The 22,293-nt window shown below is 37.7% G+C and overlaps 1 protein-coding gene across 2 annotated transcripts in view; it reads right to left on the reverse strand.

Annotated features, from left to right (window-relative positions):
* Nucleotides 1–1,265: 1,265 nt before the first annotated feature.
* Nucleotides 1,266–22,293, reverse strand: part of STIM2 (stromal interaction molecule 2) — a 74,765-nt gene continuing 53,737 nt past the window's right edge. The window contains exons 4-13 of one of the 2 annotated variants that reach the window (XM_054202576.1): nucleotides 20,701–20,812; nucleotides 19,917–20,032; nucleotides 18,370–18,547; nucleotides 17,274–17,451; nucleotides 16,519–16,686; nucleotides 16,210–16,310; nucleotides 15,720–15,958; nucleotides 11,892–12,093; nucleotides 11,468–11,616; nucleotides 10,899–11,079 (exon numbers count right to left, since the gene is read on the reverse strand). In XM_054202576.1, coding sequence (XP_054058551.1) covers nucleotides 11,042–11,079; nucleotides 11,468–11,616; nucleotides 11,892–12,093; nucleotides 15,720–15,958; nucleotides 16,210–16,310; nucleotides 16,519–16,686; nucleotides 17,274–17,451; nucleotides 18,370–18,547; nucleotides 19,917–20,032; nucleotides 20,701–20,812 — 1,481 coding nt within the window. In that variant the 3' untranslated portion in view covers nucleotides 10,899–11,041. Of the gene's footprint in view, nucleotides 11,080–11,467; nucleotides 11,617–11,891; nucleotides 12,094–15,719; nucleotides 15,959–16,209; nucleotides 16,311–16,518; nucleotides 16,687–17,273; nucleotides 17,452–18,369; nucleotides 18,548–19,916; nucleotides 20,033–20,700; nucleotides 20,813–22,293 lie in introns of both variants that reach the window. The other variant, XM_054202575.1, reaches the window with a different exon arrangement.

The following is a 22,293-nucleotide window of genomic DNA, read 5'->3' on the forward strand; positions in this document are numbered from 1 at the left end:
ATTACACAAAACAAAAAGAAGCCCGATTTACTACAAAACACAACTTCATGATGAGGTACGTGCTGGGAGTGATGGGTTGAGCAGCTTGTCAAAATCAAGATTACTGATGCACAACTAATTGTTATATTTAGCTACTTTGCACTAGAAAACTTGTCTTAAAAGGATGTATTCTTTCCTATTTGAAGTTTCCCAACTGAGGTTTTCGGGCTTGTGGGGTTTTTTACTTCTACATATTAAATCTGGAGGTTTTGCTGTTTATAAATCTGAAGGCATATATCAAAGCAGAAACTATACCGTTAAAGCACACCTGTGGTTGAGCAATTCAGCCATGCCTAAACATACGAATACAAGGACTTTCTGAAGTGTCATGAACCTCATTAGAAAAAGTCCACATTCAGAACCCCTTTTCTTGTTAGGTACTGGTGATACAGTAACTTATAGCAACTTTCATCAAAACTCAGTGTTTCTTTCTGTCTCTGCTGCTTCTTCCACCCCAGACAGAAATTATTCAAAATCTCTAGCAATGTAAACTACAGTTATCCAGGCTGTTACATGCTCTAACTAAGCAACAGCATACTAAAAAAAGAAAACACTTTAAACACCACAGGTGTTTTTTCTTGTCTAGGTTTAGGTTAGCCATCTATCTTGGAGCATTCCTGGCAGATAAAAATCAGATAAACTCAAAGAGGGTAGATTTAGATTAGATATTAGGAAGAAATTCTTTACTGTCAGGGTGGTAAGACACTGTAACGGGCAGCTCAGGGAAGCTGTGGATGCCCCATCCCTGGAAGTGTTCAAGGCCAGGCTGGATGGGGCTTTGAGCAGCCTGGTCTAGTGGGAGGTGTCCCTGCCCAGGGCAGGGGGTTGGAACTAGATGATCTTTAAGGTCCCTTCCAACCCAAACCATTCTATGATTCATGATTCTATATACCACTGGAGATAGAATCTTAACTCTGGTGTTATCTTTATGTATCTTTCACAAACTATTTTATCTAAAATTGCTACAAAAAGATTAATGCATTCTGTAGGTTGAGCAGAAAGCAGAATGGAATCCCCCCCAACCACCCCTGAAATATTTTCATTCACAATCCTCTTTAGGATTTTATTTTACACCTTAAAAACGGCGGGGGGCGGGCGGGGGGTGGGGGGTGGGCGGCAGCGGAGCAACACACATTTCAGCAGTTACATAGTCTGTGTTTTGAACTTCCCTCATATACACCTCATTTTTCCAATCATTCTTCTAGACTCCTGCATTTCAGAGAAGAAAAAAATAATGCTATATTCTTTCTCCTGTGCCCCTGTCCCCAGCTTTTTTCTTCACTCACACATGTATTCAGATCCCTTCACCCACGTGCTGTAATTGTGACTTACAATTTCTGGAATATTTTCCTATTGCTAAGCCTCCCCTGTATAAAACCAATGAGAAAAACTGGAGAATGAGGAGCTTTATAAGATGAAAGTAGCAAAAAGAACAAACGGAAATCCAGCACGAGGTTCAGAAATTACTCTCAGAATGCTAACAGCCACGAACTGAAGGATAAGACCTCTTAGAATACAGACAAACCCTGGCCTTCAGAACTTAACTATATTTATATTTTAGATTCACGAGTTCACCATTTAACTTCCTCTTGGAAACACTGGGGAAAAAGTGATAGTTTTAAGTAGAGAAGTAGAAGAGAAATGGGACTGAAGCAGACAAGTGCTGCAGCATCACACGGAGAGCAGACTCAGCTAAACTTTACTTGGAATACAGATAAATTCCTTGAATACAGAAATATTTTCTACTCTATAGCTATGGTAGTGGAGACTTAGCACATCCTTACAAGGCACAGGGAATACGGGGAGACCTTTATGAAACTGACCCAGAACCAGCTTAACCAGGAGCATTCTATGCCTAGGAACAGCTCAACACCCAAAGGGTCTTCGAAGAGATTAGCCATCCCGTTTCAACCCTGTTCACATTCTCCCCGAGGGCAAGCAGGATGCTACGGAATTTCACAAGTAATGCCATCACCCAGTGGAACTGGTAAAACTGTCAGTTTAAAGGCCTAAATTTGGCAGGGTAAGGAAATGGACTTGAATTCAATAGTAATCAAAAGCAGTTCACCTAGAAAAAACACCTGACTTCAGTGACTGAGTACCAGCTTGCTGAAGTTGTTAATTAACCAAAGTTCAGTAATATCCCGTGGGATTAGATTGCTCTTTGTTCCACTTGCTTGGGTGCCAAGTCTTGCAGTAAAATAAGGCATTTCTCATAAGCTGTGCTATAATGGCTCAATCAAAATTTGCAGAAGAAATTAATAGTAGGTCCCCAACAGAAAGGTATTTGGCTCTCCAAAGATGCAGAGCTGATTTAGGCTTTGCCAGCCTATATGCTTTTTTCCCCCCTCGATAAACAGCCAACACTGTTTAATCAAGAACACTGAAGACAAACTGAAGTGAAAGCAGTGACCGACTCACCCCCACCAAGTTACCGCTTCTGAACAGGGCTGTATTACACAACTACAACTGAAAATAATCTATAGGATATTGGTAATTGAATCTGTATATGTTTATCAAGGTAAAAGTAACTAATTTATTTTACACTATAAGTTTTCTAAACCCACTGATCCCATGGTCCACACCTGTATTGTCACTCATTTATCTCACTGCAATCCTGTCACCTCTACACAGGTGGGACTTTTGGTTGCAAGAGAAGCCACTTTTAAAAAGCTATTTTTGATGTACAGCTAGTGCTTCTTCCTTCTCACAGTTGCTACAAGTTATAAGGAATATTAAAGAAAAGCAAGGACTTTTTCTGCTTTCTTGGTAGGGTGCCACAGGTTCTCAAACTAATCCTCACGCTCAAAATCACAAGGCTATGCACTATTCCAACAGTCATTTGGAAAGGCTTTTCACCTTGTTTGGAAGAAAAAACACAAAATCCCAAATCTTCAAAATATGAAGCAACTTAAAACTCAGAAAGGCTCTCAAGCAAAAGCAGTAAGGCTCAGGATCTCCAAGCCTAACTGGGGCACGCTCGCTGCCAAACAAAACTGTCTCCACCTTTCCCTTCCCAGTAACATTGCTGTCAAGCTTTAACAGTAGCATGAAGCAAAGAAATACTGGCCAGAATCCTAAGCAGAACAATGAAAATTGATCTCAAGTTTTTTTAAAAAAAATAATAAATAAATCGAAGTTTGTATACTCTGGGAACAGTCTAAGATGAATTAACATTACATAACATTTTCACTAACACAGTTTCACTTTTCAAAATGGAAGTCAGATTTATTCAACATTAAGTGTAACAACACATCAGAAATCAATATCCACTTATAAAATAAAGCAAAGTAACATGAATAAACACAGGAAAATACTGTCCGAGACTCTCCAAGCAGGACATTTCTCATAAGACTCACAGGAGAAAAAAAATGATTTTTATATGCAAACAGACTCAATTCCCAAAAACTCAGTTTTTTCCAGTTGTAAAGCAATATATAGCTAATGGGAGGTAAACTAGGAAGGGGAATGAAATGCATCATGCTGTACAACACCAAAGAAATACTCTAACTGCGTTTGTGTACAGCATTAACAACATGCAGTAGATGAGGTTAAAAGCAAGTACAGTGTGTATATATTAGAGAGACAGAAACTAGTCAGTCTGAGGGCTTTGTTTCTTATTTTAGTTCAAGTAATGAAAACAAACAGAAGCTAAGAGCAAATAGAGGAAGAGCAGAATCTGCATGACGGACATCTCTTCCCAGAACAGAGAAGCATCTTAAGTAAGGTTTAAATTGTGCACGTATTTACTTGTCTTGGTCCTCTTCTTGCTATGGCATTGAAACATACCTAGATCCAATGACAGGCTTTATGCAAATATCTACATTTTTATAAAGCTGTAATTAAACAAAACAATGCAAGTCATTCAAATTCCACTAATCTTTTAAGTCAGGCATTAATATGCTGAACACTCACTACAACTCAATGATATTTAAATTAAAAATAAAAACAGGGCAAGACATCTCCCAAATAGCCTTGCTGAAATGTACGGTATTTTAATTATTTTTGTTGCTTGGAGAAGAGCAATGTGAAAATACACATGCTACCAAATTCATTTCATTAAGAACTATTTAAACAATTCTTTTAGACAAAAAGCTGGGATCTTTGTTCTTTCTAGTCGGTTCACAGCCTGACAGATTTCTCTTGCCAGTCTTTTTTTTTTTTTTTTAACAGCAATTTTTTTAAACAAACCCCCAAGATCTCCTATAGCTTTTGTCAGTTATTGAAAAGCAAGCAAGCAGAGCGCACATGCAAGTTATTAGAATTAGATAGCCAAATATAATTAACTACAAAGTTCCAAGCAGTAAGTACATCTACATTCCCCTGGGGAGACTCAGTCTTATTGGGAGATGGATTGGAAAGCTGATAAAGAACACAGGTTACCCGGTTCACTTCAGAAGTTCTCTGCCTTCCACCTGAAGACTTCCAGGAATCCATTCTACCACCTAACAGGCTAATAAGCTAGTACAAAAATTCAAGATTTTCATTCTTGTCAGTAAGAATGGACTGATGACTGACAACGGAAGGTTGACTTTTGTAGGGCTGGACATACTGACCCTTAATTTCAAATAAATTCAAGTCTGAAAACAACTGTGCAGCATTAAGTTAAGATACAAATAAAGAACAAACTAAGGAGAATTTAAGAATGATGACTTTACCACTCATACACAAATTGCACCAGTCGATGCTGTACCTAGTTCAACTGAAGTACAGCAGTACATTTTTACAACAATATCCAACCATGATCTAGTCTTTAAAAAGCAAATATCTACCACTTATCTATTAGCAATTCTCAGCTGAAAAAAAAAAATACTGTATTCTAAGCATGAACATGAATCAACTGTCAGTACCTGTTTATTTTTGTAACAGTAGAGGGATCACAAAGAACTGAGTTGAATTAAAATAAAAGGAATGTAAAGGAGAAAGTCTTAATTCAGATGTGTCTAGCACATATTAAACCAAAATTGACTTTAAGACACATTACTGAAATCATTTGAAACTGCTCTGAGGTCTGGCAATCACGTAAGTTAGTGCTGTAACTACCAAATTTAATGCTGGGTCAAAAATGGAATAGAAATGCGAAGGTAGTGCCCTGCACAGTACATCTAAAGCATAAAGGCTTTTCTTGGATAAAGAGTTACTGATCCGAATGCTTTGAGATTGGATGTACTTCTCATCTCCAGCAATATAAGTTGTAAGCATTCCTTAGTTTTCTGACTTAGGAGCAGATGAAACACCTCTGAGCTCTTTTTCATCCTCTGCAATGAGCAAGAGAAATTTCTTTTTACCCTGCTCAAATGTACTTTCCTTAGCACCTAAGCAGAGACCAATCTTCCCACTTTCATTTCAGAGAAGCATTACATACACAGAACACACCCACACAGTCTGGAAAACTCGGGATTCAAAGTTGTAGAGAAAAAAAAATGTAACCCAAATCCATTTTATTTCTGAAAGACTGAAGTGGACTGATAAATACTGCCATCTTGCATGAGTAGTGTCAGACACAAGAGCAACTGGGATTAACAGCTTAAAGGTTAATATTGTTACAATTTATAGGAATCAGTGCGTTGTGTTTATGCACTAAGTGGAGTTTCAGATCAGCACCACCTCTCGAGGGCTGGAAGGGAAAGCTATGTGTTGAGAACGTGTACGACACTGTTGAACTGCTACCGAAGCCTCAAAGAACAGTTATCTAAATACCGACATGCCACCAGGCAGTCAAACTCTACTGGCAAAAGCCTTTTTTGGTTATTGGTTATACCAACAGCTGTGTTTAAGCCACTAGTAGAAAAGTTTACCAGCACTTGGAATTAAACAGCCTTGGTAGGCTTAACCATTATTCAATGAAGATGCGACATCCAGGATCAAATGCCTAAAGCAATTCCAAGCAAGCAGTGTTTAAAACATGAGACAGTAACGCATCACTTCAGTCAGTGCAACTGGAACAGAGTAGAAAACCATGTTCACCCTACTTAACATATTGATCAAGGCGATAAGCAAATAGTAAAGAGGTCCAAGAACCAGTAATTCTCTCTTAGACTTTAAAAAAAAATATTTTTTTTTTTTTAACTTAAGCACTCAGTTTATTTACATTCTTCTTCCCTGCTTGTAAGTAAACGAAAAATAATGCTTCTTTGCATACATTATAAAATTAAGGTAGCAATCCCTCTCCAGCAATGTATCTGGAAATGGAATGAAACTATTCTGAAGCTCTAAAAACTGGTGGTATGAGAAACGCTAATTAGAGATCATCTCTCTCCTGTGCATGAGCTGTTTTCCTATATATTGGGAAGCAAAAGGGTAAAATATTAAAAGCTTCGATTTCTAATTAATTTTACCTTTTTAGGCTTTCAGTCAGCCCTAAGTTAATGCCTAAATCAAGCTGGCATCCATAAATATCCTAAGAAAACTTAAGGCAAGTATCCTTCGCTTTGCTATCTTCAAGGCTTCCAAATGAGGAACTGTATTCTTACCATAACATTATTACCTTGACTATGATGGGGGATCTTCTCTTTCAGGAAATTGCCCCATCAGAAAGTGGAGGGTTCACTGCTACCCAGGTACCAGTGCAGTGGGGAAAGAAAAGTTGACGTATGCCTGGAATTGCCAATGAGCAATTTTAAATTCCATCACTGAGCAGGGAAAAAGAAGCAATTGTTTTAACCTCAAAATCTACCATAAATTGGTCAAAAGCATTCCCCATAGCAACCAGAAATGCCTTTCCTAAAATTTTTATGCTATTAGAAAAGAAGTGTCACGTATCTTTAGTAAGAATTGTAGAAAGGTATGATTTGTTCAGTTTTGGAAGAATTGGGGTTTTTTTTCTTCTTCTATATATAGAACCACACACTTGACACTTCTTCCTTTTACAGGTGAAAGGCTTAAATGGGAACCTCTTCAGGGAGAAGCCTTTTAGGCAGTTTCCACAAAAGGGGCTGCTGTCCTGACAAAGGACTAACAAAATATTTAAGAAAGCAAAGATCCTCATCTTCTGAAGAATACTGGAGAATTTAAAATAGAACATGTATTTTAGCTATAAAAGCTCAGAAAATTACTCTGATCACAACCATTCTGAGCTTAGAGCTTCGGAAGTCCTCAGCCATTTAAGAATGATGACACAAGATAATTTTGTCTTGAATGACTGACACGTCTTAGAGAAATCCTAGTGGTTGGAATGCTGGCTGGACTCACTGACTGCCAGACAGTTCAAGTTACACCATTCAGCAAACAGATAAAAATGGAGGACCTTTTAAAGCACGTTGTCTCACTTCTGAGATGTTGACATATGCCAGGTACTTCATCATTAAGACCGAATTTGATGTTTGCCTGACTCTAAGGATCTACCTTTGACTCAGTACTCTCAACATACCTTAGCAAAAGGATGCTAACAGTTTGAAGACAAGCATTTCTACAGTAGCCATAGTAGGAGCAATGCAAGTCACTTAGATTGTGGACAAATTTAGGTGGCAAGATGTGCAAGTGGTCTATTAAAATAATAATTAAAAAACCCAACTCTATGAACTATGAATTACAGCTTGTGCTCCAACATACCATACTCGCCACTTCTGATCACATTAACCGAAGCTTTCAGTTCTATAATATTTATTAAGTAGCAGCTACAAAGTTACAGGACAGCTGGTGATAAACTGAGTGTTGAGAGCAGTCTGTGCTCCAAAGGTTTGCCATTTCAAAGCCAAAATTTATCACTATGATAATCTCATCAGATCGGTTTGTACACTGCCATAACGTATTTTTTCCAGAAGACAGTAGAATTGTGTATTTTAAAAAGGTATTTAACATTTAAACTCACAGCCAATGAAGAGTCCAACACCTCCTCTATTTCAATTTTTAGTTATACTTACTACAGAAAAATTAATTTGTCTGGTTTGGCTTCTCAATATTTGAGCTTTCCTGAATTTGATGTAAGGATTAAGTAGTGCTGTCCTCCCACTCCTCAGTACCACATTTTTTTTTCCAACGTGTAAATATGTGTATCAAACATGTATCAGTATGTGCTTCCACGTGTATCAAAATGCCGCTTCATCTTCTTTGGTAATGACAGAGGCAGAGTTCTTCAAATCTCACACTGCAAGATCTACTATATCCAGACACAGATCTTACTTTAAACTCAATTATTGCTACAGCCTTCTCAAGTGCAGACATCAAAATTGAACATTTTTCTGGTAGTCGTCTTCTCCACGCTGTTTGGGAGGCAAAAGAAGTTCCCTTTGTACATGTTCAAGTACTTCATCAGGCTTTTAACTACAACTCTGAAGGCTCAGCATTGAGGTGGTTCTCTGGCACAAGTCTTTTTGCATCGCTGCGTTTTGTCTACTACATACAGAGTGCACAATCTTTCTTTAAAGAGAACACTTTTACCTTGTGATGACTTTTTTTTTTGCAGCTATAGCTGTTCAGTCTGATGACTCAGAGAATAATTGAACAATATCATACTCTTATTATTTTCTATTTCACCAATTTTTCTCTTCTCCAAACTTCACCACACAGTTGATTCCTCCTATGCTTTTCTGTATAGATGACATACAATTGTTCTTTGTTAGACAGTAAAACTCTGAATTCCTTCTGTTCTCTTAAAGAATTAATCAATGTACCAGGACTTTTGAGGTACTTGCACATGTAAGGTCTCCATCCCATTTTCTAACCCTTCTCTTCTAACCGTTTCACTACCCACAGTAAATGCTTCTGTTAACGTCACCACCGCTTCTTGAGCACAGAACTAACATCAGTTCTGTACAGTGGAACCTAAATAGGAAGCTATAGAAAAAACATGTATCGCCTGATTTCAATTAGCTACAGGTTTTGAAGGCTTCTTACTAGAAAAAAATTTAGGCAGTCAGTGAATTAATTCTTTCATACAGTACAGCATGTACATATTGGCAAGGAGTGAGCCCCTAATCACAGGTCCGTGGCAGTGGCACCTGTTACTGGGGCAACTAGAACACCCCTATGGAAGAGCTGAAACTATTTATCATCACTGGGTAAATTGCTTGTGTTCACTAGAGCAAGAAGTATTTCTTTGGAATGTACCTCAAAAGAAATTCCTGCTCAGTATTAATGTTTTCAGACAAACTGAGTAAAAGGCACTGTTGCTCAAGCAGTACATTTGTTGTCTCCAACTGTTTAAAAAAAAAAAAAAATGTTTTTGAACAACTAGCTACTGTTGCCCTAAGAAGGCTTCCTTGTTACCTCGCAGTAATTTCACCTCTCCCTATAAAAGCTTAACACAAAAACCACTTTTATCTGAAGCATGTCGAGTCTCACCTTTATATCTATCTTTATATCTAAAATTATGAGTTAGTATAACAGTATGCATTATAAAATTATACCATTTACTTCAGACATGTCTGAACAGCTAAATCTTCAAACTATACAAAAATAAAGTGTATGAAATCTTACAAAAGGAGGACATTAAGACATTAAGAGCTAATCCAAAAAATATAATAACTTATACACAGCAGTAAGCATAAGCAATGTAGCCTACAACAGCTTTCTATTAACAGGATCTCTGAAACACGTCTGAAACAAGCATCAGCTAAAATTGGAACATTCCCAAGCACAATAATGTTTCCAATTTATTATCTTTGCCACAGTACAAACTTTCACAAACCCAATGTCCATTGTCTGTCAGTCTGTAAACAAAAGCTACTATCCCCCCTCCTTATTTTAAGGGGGTGAATATTTTCAGTCCTCAGTCAAGTTTCATATCCATCACTTGCATAAGGAATCAAGAGCCTCTTCTCTTGTGAAATTACTTTTTTTTTCTTTTTTTTCTTTCTTTTTTTTTTTTTTTTTTTGTGTCATACAGCCTGCAGTGAAGTAAAATCACAGTGAATGTCCTGGGAAAAACATGATCTTTACAGCAGGACTTGAACCATTCTAATAATAAATGTTTTGCATCTAACAAAGCTTCCCATAATAAAAGCATGGCATTTCCATTTCCAGAAATCAAGTCAATTAGAAATCCTAAATTCTACTTAAAAACCCCAAAAGATCTAAAAGTGAAAAGATTCATCTTCTCAAATACAAGTCTTTCAGTTTCACTTGCAGAGAGACTTTTCCAGTCTGTAAAACAGTAGTGCAATTCAATTAGTTCTACTTCTTTTATTTTTCTTAAAGTCCAGTAGATAAATGTCCTAGCTCTACGGAAAGATAGGAAGATGCTCCGGTAAACAAGAAACTTTGGCAAGCCCAGGAGGGCTTACTAGTCCATTAAAGCTTAGAAGTCCAAAGTGGCTTAAAAATGGGTTTATGAATAGACAAAACCCAAAACTAAATTAAAAAAAAAAACCAAAACACTAAAAAAAACAAACTAAAAAAAGAGAAATAAATAGGCAGAAATGAATGTAAACTGTCTGAACTTTTTAATGATTTCTCATTGACAGCTGGCACGACCTTTGACAGTACAGTCAGTTAAATATAATTGACCTACAGAGCATTCCATTAGGGCATCCATTCTCAAATGCTCAAATGGAATTACATTCCTAAAGATTTAAAAAATAGAGTTCTTATAACATTACTATAGGTTTCTTCCGCCCACCTCACTTACTCTTCTTCTTAAAGAGGCTTTTTATTTTCGATGGCTTTTTGTTTTTTTCACCATTTTGGTATAGGTCCTGTGGGATGCTACTTATCCTAGGGACAGAAGCAGCTTCGTGGCTGGGTTTACTATCACTGCTGGCTGAAGAGCACGAGGTGTGCCGAGGCTTTGGGACTGGGATCCCAGTTGAAAGCTGGTTCATGCTGCAGGACTTCTCCAGGATTCCATTATAAACTTTGCTTGCAGGACTAAAGATCATGCTTTTAGTTTCTGCCATGCCTACACAGTCAGGAGAGCCCCTAGAAATATCTGCAGTTAGAGAAGAGGAGTCTCCTGTAGATGATTCCTCCAGCGAGAATTCTTCCGGGGATACTTTTTGAGGAGAAAGGGTCTGGTACATCTCAAGACTTGCTGGAGGAGACTGCTTCCTTCCAGTGGATGAATTTAAGGAGTCACATTCCGAACCTGTTTCCTGTACTTCCCTGAGTCAGAGCAAAGAGAGAAGAAAACATAATGAAACTACTACTTCTTTCATGCAGTTAAAAAGGAAATTAATTTAAAATCAATAACATTAGTCTAAAAGCACCACCCACACTTTTCCTTAGTAGTTAATTAACAAAAAACATTAGTTAAACATTTTAACTTACAACTTGTATTACATCATTTTATTATCTAAACTTAAGATAATTAATTTGTGCAATCTTGTTTTTCTGGGCAGCAGCATCATCTGCCCAGAATCAGTCATTTGTATCTCACTTCAAAGAACAAAAACTATCTCTCTGGCACGTGAAGTCAGAAAGGTTATGAAATGAAAGAAGGAGAATTAAGCCTATCATATACAAAAAGTTTCTTCAGGACAAGTGTCCCTACCTTTCAACAAGCTCATTTGCTCCTTCCAAAAGGAATTTAACCTTTTCCTATGAGGCCATGTAACAAGAGTAGGTACACGCTCAACATGCTGTAAGAATTGTGTTACCATCCATCTTCTCTTCGCCCAGTAGCTGACATTGCTTTTGATCCTAGTTTCAGATGTAAAAGCCAGTAACATATTGTAATGGAGAATCAGGGTTAGTTCAGTGCACCCTGGATTGTAACATTACTTAACTGTATATGACATGCTAGCTATTTACATACACATACCAGACAAGAACTCTCTCTGTTCCATGTGGACTATATTAATTTATATTATCCTACAGATTACGTTAACTTTTGGCTTGGTTCAACCTCTAATTCTAAACTGTTAGTCTCAAATAATCCTATCAGAGTTTCAAGTGCTGTTTGCTAATCTCCGTACCATTGTTTATCAGCAGAGAAGTAAATGGCTTCCTCCTCCTCTTCAGTTCGATAAAGAGCTGGGCAGCTCGACACAGAAAGGATGTCAGGGTCAGGGGAGTGCAAAGCATGCTGAGACTGTGGAGATGATGGCACAACATTGCGTCTCGATCGACACAAGCTACTGCTTCTTGCCAGTGTGCTGGGAGGTTTTACAATGGACCCTGAGGCAAAGAAAAAGCAAACCAAAACCCTCCAAATGACATTGATGTTAACAATATCTACTCTGAAGACTAAATAGCAGGTCTCTGCTTCAACCACAGTGATTCTTAAACAACTTTGACGTTGCTAGACTGTTTAGAGGGAAGAAAGACTGGCATTACCTTATACATTCTACAGTTAGATGAAGCAGCTAAGCAAGATGCAACTGCAGCAGTTTCGTGCCTGTCAAATGTTATTCTGACCCTGTGCACCAAAGCTCTGGCTCACTATGCTCTCTCGAAAACAAAGAGAAAGATTTGACTGAAATTCCCAACCCTTTATAAACTAAAAATAGCAGTGCTGAAATTAGTATGTTACACAATATCCTGTATTTTACTTGTGCGGCTATCTGGAGCTTAAAAGAATATGTAAAAGTTTTGCAACGTAGGTATACCTAACCAAACAGCCAGCTGAAATATGCTGCATAAGTTGAAAGTCACGTTAGACATGGAAGACCAACTTCATTTATATAACATGATAGAAAATATATAATTCAACCGTATTTTAAGCTCAAGAACTTCCTATTTGATAACACTTTCTTTTGCCAGGCTAACTATGAATTTCCGGAAACAAAAATACTAATGGGTGGAGACAGCAACACAAGACTTGACCAGAAAAGTATCTAACGGGAAGTGACAAACTAAAATGTTCCTAATCCAATTCCTCCCTCAAAAGATGATTAGGGAGCAATACTTCTACTGAAATAAGTCTACAACCCGGTTTTCAGGCTGCTATGAGCCTCCGGATTTCTCACAACCCTCCTCAAACTGTCCCACAGAATGCATCACTGCTTAGGTAAGACAGACCATACGCTTACTGATGTTCAAAACATTTACCAAGCACAACAGACTAAAAAAGAATTCAATTATTTTGTAGACAAGGACATCTAGCCTGACAAAACGCATTTTGTTTTTTGAGATGCCAGTTTAGCATCAGGCAAATTACAGATTCGCTTCCTGGAATCTCAGAAAAGGTTGAGTTGTCATTCCTCTTTTAGTGCAGGAAATCACAACCTTCACAAAACAGCAAGTAGCTGCACCTTCACCAACGCTTTGACTTTGTTTCCTACAGGGCTGAGCAAAAGAGAAAAGTCTACAAGTCCCAGCGTGACAGTTGTCACGTAACTCAAAATTTTGATTTTACTTATGATGAACTCCCTACTGACCTGAAAAGCAGGTGTTGGCAGCTTAAAAATAAGTTTCTGTCATTACAAAAATATTCCTAAAAAAGCAAATGTGAACAGAGATAAGAGAATAAGAATCCCTTTAGGAAATTGGTACTATGTGTCCAGGTAAATCAGATGCCATCCTATTCGCTGGTGTAAAAAAGAACAAGACTGTGCCATCAGTGAATTTTGAGAGAAGTTACAAGCATTTTGGTTCCTTGTAGGTGCATAGACAGCAGATTATGAAGGATTCAGCTATGACAATTTAACATCTAGAATTTTCTAGTACAAATGAAACGCATTAAATCAAGGAATCAGATGAATCCTAACCAGTCAATGGAAAAGTAGAAGTTTCACCATCACCTTACTGTAATGACTTTGTTCCAGTCTCACACACCTATTTCTTTATTCCCTTTTGTTCTTCAGCTCAGGATCGATTAAACAGACCTATTACTTCACACCATTTTAGCCTATCATCCCAATTCCTGTGGCACAAAGAACCTTGTCTGTCAGGCTTCAAATTTAGTCAGTCTTAAGAACCAAAGGATGCTGGGGCAAGGTAACAGCCCAGACAGCTCAGGTCCAGAGACTGAAGCAGCGTTGCTCATAACTGATCTGTCTGCACACTGCATTTTGCCTGAAGCCTCATGAGTAAGACAAGCCATTTTGCTTCTGTCCTTCCTCGTGTGCGTTTGTCATTTTTGTCTAAACGATGTGAATAATTTAGCAGTTACCAAACTAAACTACAATAATTTGAGTCCTGAACTGGTTTCAACAACAGATCATTCAGCATATTTTCCCCTCTCTTTCCCCACTTCGAAGTGTTTCCAGGGTTTTTTTTACTGAGTAGCTTCTCCTTAACTGACTAGCTTTTAAAATTGCTACTTTCTTCATGTGGTCACTTCAGCAAAATCAGGCTCTCATGCCTTATGAAAATTCAGAAAAACACATTTAAATTTTTTGTAATATTGCTAAGATTCAGATAGTTTTCATCACTGAGACAACATCCATTAGCTAAATACTTCCAAATGAACTGAACAAAAAATTAAACCATAATTGCAAAAGCATACAGTAAAGTTTCAACTAAGTATGCTCTTACAAACTGTATATAGTCCTCTAATTGTAGTTCCTCTGAACGAACTGCACTTTACTCTCTGGTTTCACTGCTATGCAAGACCTGAATGAGAAGAGTGACTTTAAAAAAAAAAAAAAAAAATCACAAGTCTGAAGTGTTACATACATATCTAAGTGTTTTGCCATTTTAGACCATCTGGAAAGTTGAGATAGTAAATGGAGCTCGTCATTTTGAAATCAGACCACAGGTTTCTCCATGCCAACTTGGAAGTTTGGCTCTAGGCATCCGTACTTTACTGGGCCATGCAAGAAATTTGTTGCTAAGGTGTAAAATCAAAACCTTCACAGTGAAGGTGACTGGAGAGACAAGACTGATCAGAACTTGAAGTAGTGTTGCAAGGGGATTAATGAACTTTTCAACGTGGCCTGTAGAAAAAAGGTTGGTACATTTAGAAGAAAAACGTGTGTCCAAGGCATGCTAAATGCAGCCAGCAAAGTGGCGACCATTCTCCTTACATCATTTTAAAATACAGTTCTAATTTCTTCTGAGAATCCCAGCCCTGGAAGAAAAACGTACACATGTGGAAAAAGTTTTCTTCCCTACTCATTCCTCAGCTTGATATTGCTTGTTTGAATAATTACATGGGAGCTCATCTTTTTGATTTGCCTCTAGAGTCCAGTTAATCACATGAAACAGGCCCTCGTATTGACGCAATGACTCAAGATACGAGGGTGGTCTGAATCCCCAGTGTATATCTTTTGATCATAGTTTAACCAAAGCTGGATTTCCTTCCCTCCCTCCAGCACTTGGCCTCTCTGCCTCACACTCAAACAACCCACTGTATCCAAAACACAAACATTCTGCCTGAAAGCTTCCCTTGGACAACAACAGGATTTTGCTCCAGATACTAAAGAATGCTTGAAAAGCTACGTAGCATGCAGCCTCTCAAAGGATGTGATCTTCCTAGTAGCTCAAGGGACCCTAGACTAATTCCATCTCCTCCATTTGAAAGAATAAACGTGCTAAAAGAAATTCAGCATTACTCATTATAATTTTTTGTCTAAGTCACAATCCAAGCATGACAAGCAGACTTTCAAAACCTTAGCTGGATTTACCCCCCACTTCTCCACTTAAATCACATGAAGGCTTTCTCTTCATGTTATCTTAATTGAAAAACCCAGATTTCAGTTTATGCAAGTCCCAAAAGATGCATCTGAAATGCTAGACAGAATTTTGGTCCTTTTGACTTTCATCCAATCCGGTTTGATTTCAGCAAAAGTCCCACCTGACTTTAAAACCCCACACCACCAGAACTTTTCCCCTTTCCTTTTACTGAGTTCACCACTTACCATGAAATTGTGAAACTATTGGAGGAGTATCTTCATCTAAGTCATCAACTCCCCCTGCAATTGGGTAAGGAGGAATGGAAACTCGAGGCATAACTACCCAGCTGTGATCAGAGTAGAGAGAGGAGGTCAAGCTTGGCAGTCCAGAATTGTGCGCTATTTGAAAACCACAAATCTTCTCAATCTGTTGCCATCGATAAAGACGCTCTCGCAAACATGTCGTCAACTCAGAGAGCGCTTTCCTGAAGAAAAGCACACATTAAAATCAGATACACTGCTCTTAATGATAAAGCAAAGCAACAGAAACGCAGTCACTCTAGCATGCCAGAAGATCCATTAGGACTGTCCAAATACTTGCACTTTAATATCTTTTAAATGGTTCTACTTAAAAGTGCAAAAACACTAAGACACTACATTCCATAACTCTCAAAAAATTCTATTGTTCCAGGAATAAATAATTACAAAAGAATATGCATTCTGGTAATACTCTTACTTTGCTTCAAGGATTTTATGGTCCACTTCATCCAGGGAGGAGCTGTGTGCAACATGTAATGTTCCAAATACAGTGCTTCGCTTCTTTTTTATCTTTTCTGCCTAAAAAGAAAGATAAAGTGAAACATATGAAACTAGGAGTTATATACTTAACACAGATGACAAAACATTAGCAATACTGACAGGTAGCAAACAACTCAGAGGAGAAAAAACTTCCAAATATTTATCTGAATAATTTGTATTTACTATTTCATATATCTAGCAACAGACGAGAAAAGTCTTTAAGTGGCTGAAGAGTAAGAGTTGGTACCTCATCTTTGGCAATTGCTAGTTGCATTTCTGCATGCTGTCTTTTGATATTGTAATATTGTACTTCGACTTCATGCGTTAACTGAAGCCACTTCTGCAAAGCTTCAGGAACAGACCAATTACTTCTCAGCTCAAACTCCTTCTCAGCCTTTTTTAAAGCCATGCGAACCTAGCAGTCAAAAAGAAATAAAAGCATCACCAAGAGCACCACTAGAACTGACAGCAGAAGAAAGTGAAATACAAGCACCCTTATACCCCACAGCAACGTACTACGGCTTTACAGAGCTTTGGTGTGTGCCAATTGCTGTCAGGAAGGAAAATCAGCATATGAATTTCCATATACTATATTATACTCAGATATTTTTTCCTATATAGTCCCCAACTTGAAGCTTAAATGTTTTTGTAAGACAGCATTTTTATTTAGTATAATAAATCCAATCTATTTCTACTCAGAAGAGTGAGACAAAGCTACTATCTCTCATCTGATAACAAGATAGAAAAAAAAGCTCTGTATATATTTTGTTCCATGAATCCAACAACATTATGATAAGGTAATATACAAAGTGTATGTCTTTTTATAGTTTCAGGATTATTTTATTAGACAACAGCATGATTGACAGACAATCATTAAGTGGTGTTAGAATTTTTCCATTCAAGTCTAGCATTAGAGAAATGCTGCTTTAAACGCTCTTAAAGATCTAATAAAACCAGGATGAATTTAAAGTCAACACTAAAATTACAAACAGTTTCAGATACCTGTACTAGCTCTTCCTCTGCATATTTGAGCCTGCTGAGCTCACATTCAGCTCCCTCCCTCAACTCCCTTAGGCGATGAGCTTCCCGTTTTGCATCATTGATCTCATCCATCATTTTGCGCTCCAGATTTTGCTTTTCCACAGCAACATTTCTATTCTCTTCTTGTGCCTTCTCAAGCCTTCACAATTGAACAAGAAATATGAGAAAATAACACGGCATATTTGTTAAAAGTTGCAGTCCTCAGAAGGAGAAAATGTGTCCAGCAACAGGGCAAGAGGCAATAGGCACAAACCAAAACACAAGAGGTTCCGTCTGAACATCGGGAAACACTTTTTCACCATCAGGGTGACTGAGCACTGGCACAGGTTGCCCAGGGAGGTGGTAGAATCTCCATCCTTGGACATATTCAGAATCCGCCTGGACATGGTCCTGGGCAACCTGTTCCAGATGATCCTGCTTGAGCAGGTGGGGCTGGACAAGATGACATCCGGAAGTCCCTTCCAACCTCAACCATTCTGTGATGATAAAGACTGTGCAAGCTTCACGAATCAGCAGCAAATACATCACACAATGTGATGCCCACCTCAGACAAAATATGCAAACTTTTAGGTGAACCTTCATTAAATGTGTAAGAAGATCAAAATACAAGCCTTTATAGACAACTGAGTTAGAGATGCACCAGAGAAGACTATCAACTCTCACCCTGCTAAATAAGCAATAGAAAGTAATCAGTCCATGTCTATTTCAATCTTAAGAGCTCAAAACCAGGACAAATGTTCTCATTTCCATGTATGCAAAGATTCCAAAATAAACTGTAATTATTTGAAAATAACAGTACACACTTCTAAATCAGTAGGTAAAAAAAGACTGAACCTCTATTCTCTACCTTAATTCCCAGGTCTGTATTGCCTGCTAAAATGTCCAGGAGCAATTTCTACCCAAAAAAACAGTCACGAAAACCACAATTTTCATGCAAAATGAAGATGAACAAAATCCAAAGGCAGATTGCTTAATGCAAATAATTTATGATTGTAAAGGATCTGTATTTGCATTTAACAAAAGGACAACTAAACATTAACTTTTTTAGGTTTTATACCTTTCCTGCAAGTCAAGAAGACTTTGCTCTGCTGTTTGGAGACTTTCTAAGTCCTTCATCATTTTTGTGATATGTTCTCTTGAGGTTCTGTTCTGTGTATAGGCAAACCAGCAGCCTCCAAAACCAATAACTATAGAAACTGTTAATATAAAATCCTTCATCCAGTTGTGAGGGGGACCTGTGCGGAGAATAACACAATCATTAGCTAGTTCGTTGACACAGACAACATACTATGGAATTCCTCTCCCCCTCCTCAAGACTAAACGGTGACAGAACCAGACGCTGAACAGAATTCCAGCTCACTTATCTCAAACCATCTCTAACTACCCTTCAACCTTTCAAATGGATTCCAGAGAATTTTCCATACAACAGAAGCAACTCTGCCCTAATACAATCTACTTATTCTATATTAAAACATACATTAGATTAAGGAAAGCTTACTAAACTTTTACAGTACATAGTTCGTATCTTTATTTAAATTAGTTAAGAGAGAGTTTCCCCAATTACACTTTATTATACCAGTAGGAACTTCAGTTACGTTTGAGTAAATTCTCCCCAGTCTACACCCTCTGGAATACCCTATGCTGAGTTAAAAATTTACTTGTATAAAAGAAAGTAGATTTTAAAAGGGTAAGTAGCTAACTGCAGCACTTTTTAAAAGCAAAACCTGGATTGTCAAAGTATCACATCCAAAATTCACATACACTTGTTAGCGCGACTTTTATAGTCACTTGCACCTTTGTTAAACAAACTTTTCAAAAGGCAGTTTCTGCTAGCATTAAAGGTAGAATGCAAACACAAAGTGCTTTTTCTTTTTCCCTAAAAATCTTCAGCTCAGATCTGTCAGGCTAACTCAAATCAGTCAGGACAGCTCACATCTGGCCTAACTTTTGCAAAGTCATTCACTACTCTCCAAACTGACCACCAAGCTCTGGAAAGACCTCCTAGTTCAGGAATACTTGACACGCACAGTAGATTTGTAACTGTGTCCAAGCATGCAGACCACTGGTGATGCGGTAAGGAAACACCTGCACATGCTAAAATGGGTCAGATGCAGAACTGCTGCATTAAACTTAACTACACTTAAACCCGAGTCTGCACAAGAGACGTTGATATTGGATTTGCACCACCATCTCCTTTTTTCCTTCCTTGGGGGAGGTTATCCCCTCTCATTTCAGCAGCCCAGCTTACACTGCCTTAGCTAAATGGGAACTGAATGCAACATTAGCTGTAAGCGTAATTTAAACAGTCAACACTTAGAGGACTTTTTGTGACACAAAAGCCAACATCAACGTGTCAACTAGGGTTACACTAATAAAATTTCTACGTAATCTTACACACAGAAGTGGACCTTTGTCCTGATCCCAGCATCTTGGTAACCTTTTTAAATTCATTGCCCAGTTCCAACACGCCTGTCAAGCAATCCATCAGTACATCCACAAAACAGATAAGCTGTCCTACCTACACTATCAGGTGCCACTGAAAGTATTTTCTGTTGAATTCTTACAAATAAGAGATAAGAAAAAACTCCAAAAAAAGTTACTAACGTGTGAGAGGCCCAAATAAAACAACATCCAAGGCTTTAAGCTGAAGCTTCTGTCTATGGCTCCGGTCAATTATTTTCAAGTGAGAGATCATGAAAGCATGTTCATTTACTGCTATCCTGTTAATGATAAAACAAAATGTTACCTATTCCACAAGCTATATTCAAAACCAGTCTATGGAAAGAAATACGTTAACAGCATTTCCCACAGTTATATAGATTATATTTATGCAATTAGAGTGAGAAATATAATACAATGACAACAGCGCTATCAAAAAAGCGTTATCAGCATGTGGCAAACAAAGAACATCCAATCATTTCCCTATTCTTTTATTTCTGGCATAATCATAAAATAAAACCACGTGGCATAGTTAAAGGTAATGGTATATTTGTAGACTTCTGACACCAACTCTCTGAAACACATGCAATACTCAAATTTAGTAGTTACGCTCAAGAAAAGGGGTTCTGTGGAAAGTTTTTGATGGATACCCATACAATAGATTGGAAGTTGTTCAAAAGAAAGTTCACTACCATGCAGAATTATGTGATCACAGATAAAAGCTTCAACAGCAAGAAAAAAAAACTAAAGTGAAAGGAGTGGCAAGAAGCATTTATATTTTGAAATATTTTGGCCGAAAAAAAATGGAGCTAGCACTTCAAAACTGCAAGGACACTTGTCTTTTCTTGCATTTGACAATATCTTGTTAGACTTTAGTTCACATAGCTGTTCCCACCAAAGTAGCAACCTATAGGGAATTATTTAAAACTAATCCAGAAGAAACCGTCACCTGGGAAGCGTTGTTCCATTGACATTGCTGTCTCTAAAATTCTTTTCATATTGGGGCAGTTCAACAAATTCTGACAGCCACTGAAGAGTATCCTCTTGAGTCCAGTTATGAACTGGAAGAAAAAGTCAGTTTAATTACCTTTAATTTTTATAAAAAACAATATCAAGGCACAGAAGACAAGCAGTAGGAAAGCAGGTTACAGTGAGCAAGAGCATTTAGCCAAATATAATTGCAGAAAAATTAGCACTGACATTCACCAAGGTGTTTCTGGCATTTTGCCTTTTTCATTATACGCTTCTCAGAGGAAGCTTAGACAAACTGTAAACAAACAGGCACGGAACCAGTAGAAACATTTCTTTATTAAAAATTCCACAGAATAATTTAGTGTTTTGCTTCAGTTTAAATCAGGACAGCATCTTGTGACTTTTATCTACTTAAACTGATCTCAGTCTCAATCCTTTTGTCCTTGCTAACCCTGCAGAACTAAAACACGTGTCAGCAGGTGCTGTAGCCATTTAAGGCAATGCACCAAGACCTTCCCTAGGATGACGGCTTAAGAACTTGTTTTCACAAGAATCTTCACAGAGGCTCGTGCCTACTAACCACAAAATGGGAGCAGAGAAGAGGAGTTTGAAAGAAAAAACTGAAAGACAGAAAAAAATTTAACAGTTTATTAAATCTCTCTCATATATGCCCAAAACAGCTATATAACATGCATAACAGTCCCACTAAAAAAATTATTTAAATATGTAGAGAATAATTATCAATTTTCCTGTATAACAGCACCAGTCTACATAACCTTTCATAGCTACAGATGCTTTAAGAAAGTAAGGAAATATTACCTACAGATTTTACAAAAAAAAAAAAAAAATAATCACACTTCTGGCTTTTACACGCCAGCTGCTACAGCGTACAGCTTCACACTGACAGTGCTGAACGGAAATTTTCTATCCATTTATAAAGTCTGCAAAAGTTTGTCTGCACATGAAAGAAATAAAGTGACTACCTCCTCCTGGACAGACATAACTTTGCATGAACAATTTTTTATTATTTAAAAAAAAAAAACAAAAACAAAAACAAAAACAAAACACCAACACATCTCTCTATCCAAAACTATTTGCATGTGACAATGCTAGGCAGAGATTTCTTTAGAAACCCTACCACAAGGGCACATTCTCAGTGGTGAATTTTGACAATGATCCTTTACAAAGTGGTGCTCAAAGCTTGACAGGTAAGCTGCAGGAAGTAAAAATTTTTTATGAGTTCAAATTCATATTTCAGTTTGCACTAAAACTGAAAATAAGGACTTCTAGCTCTCTCGTCTACACTAGCATAGCTGAAAAATAAGCTTAAATAAGCTTGTCAGTCTGACAATAGTAAATCATTTATGAACTCCAGGTTCAACCATTACAGTTTTACTTTGCTACAAAATCAAGTCCCAAGGGGCAACGCTACATCACCAAGGATGCGGCACCCTACCCTACCTATTCACCAAGACAGGTCAGAGAACTACCCAGCCGAAGGCCCCTGTGCTGATTTTACAGACTCCCTTACTATTGAAACTAAATACCTACACATCTCTCTTCAGACAGC

This window comes from Rissa tridactyla, chromosome 5 (genome assembly GCF_028500815.1).
Source record: "Rissa tridactyla isolate bRisTri1 chromosome 5, bRisTri1.patW.cur.20221130, whole genome shotgun sequence".
Taxonomy (NCBI): domain Eukaryota; kingdom Metazoa; phylum Chordata; class Aves; order Charadriiformes; family Laridae; genus Rissa; species Rissa tridactyla.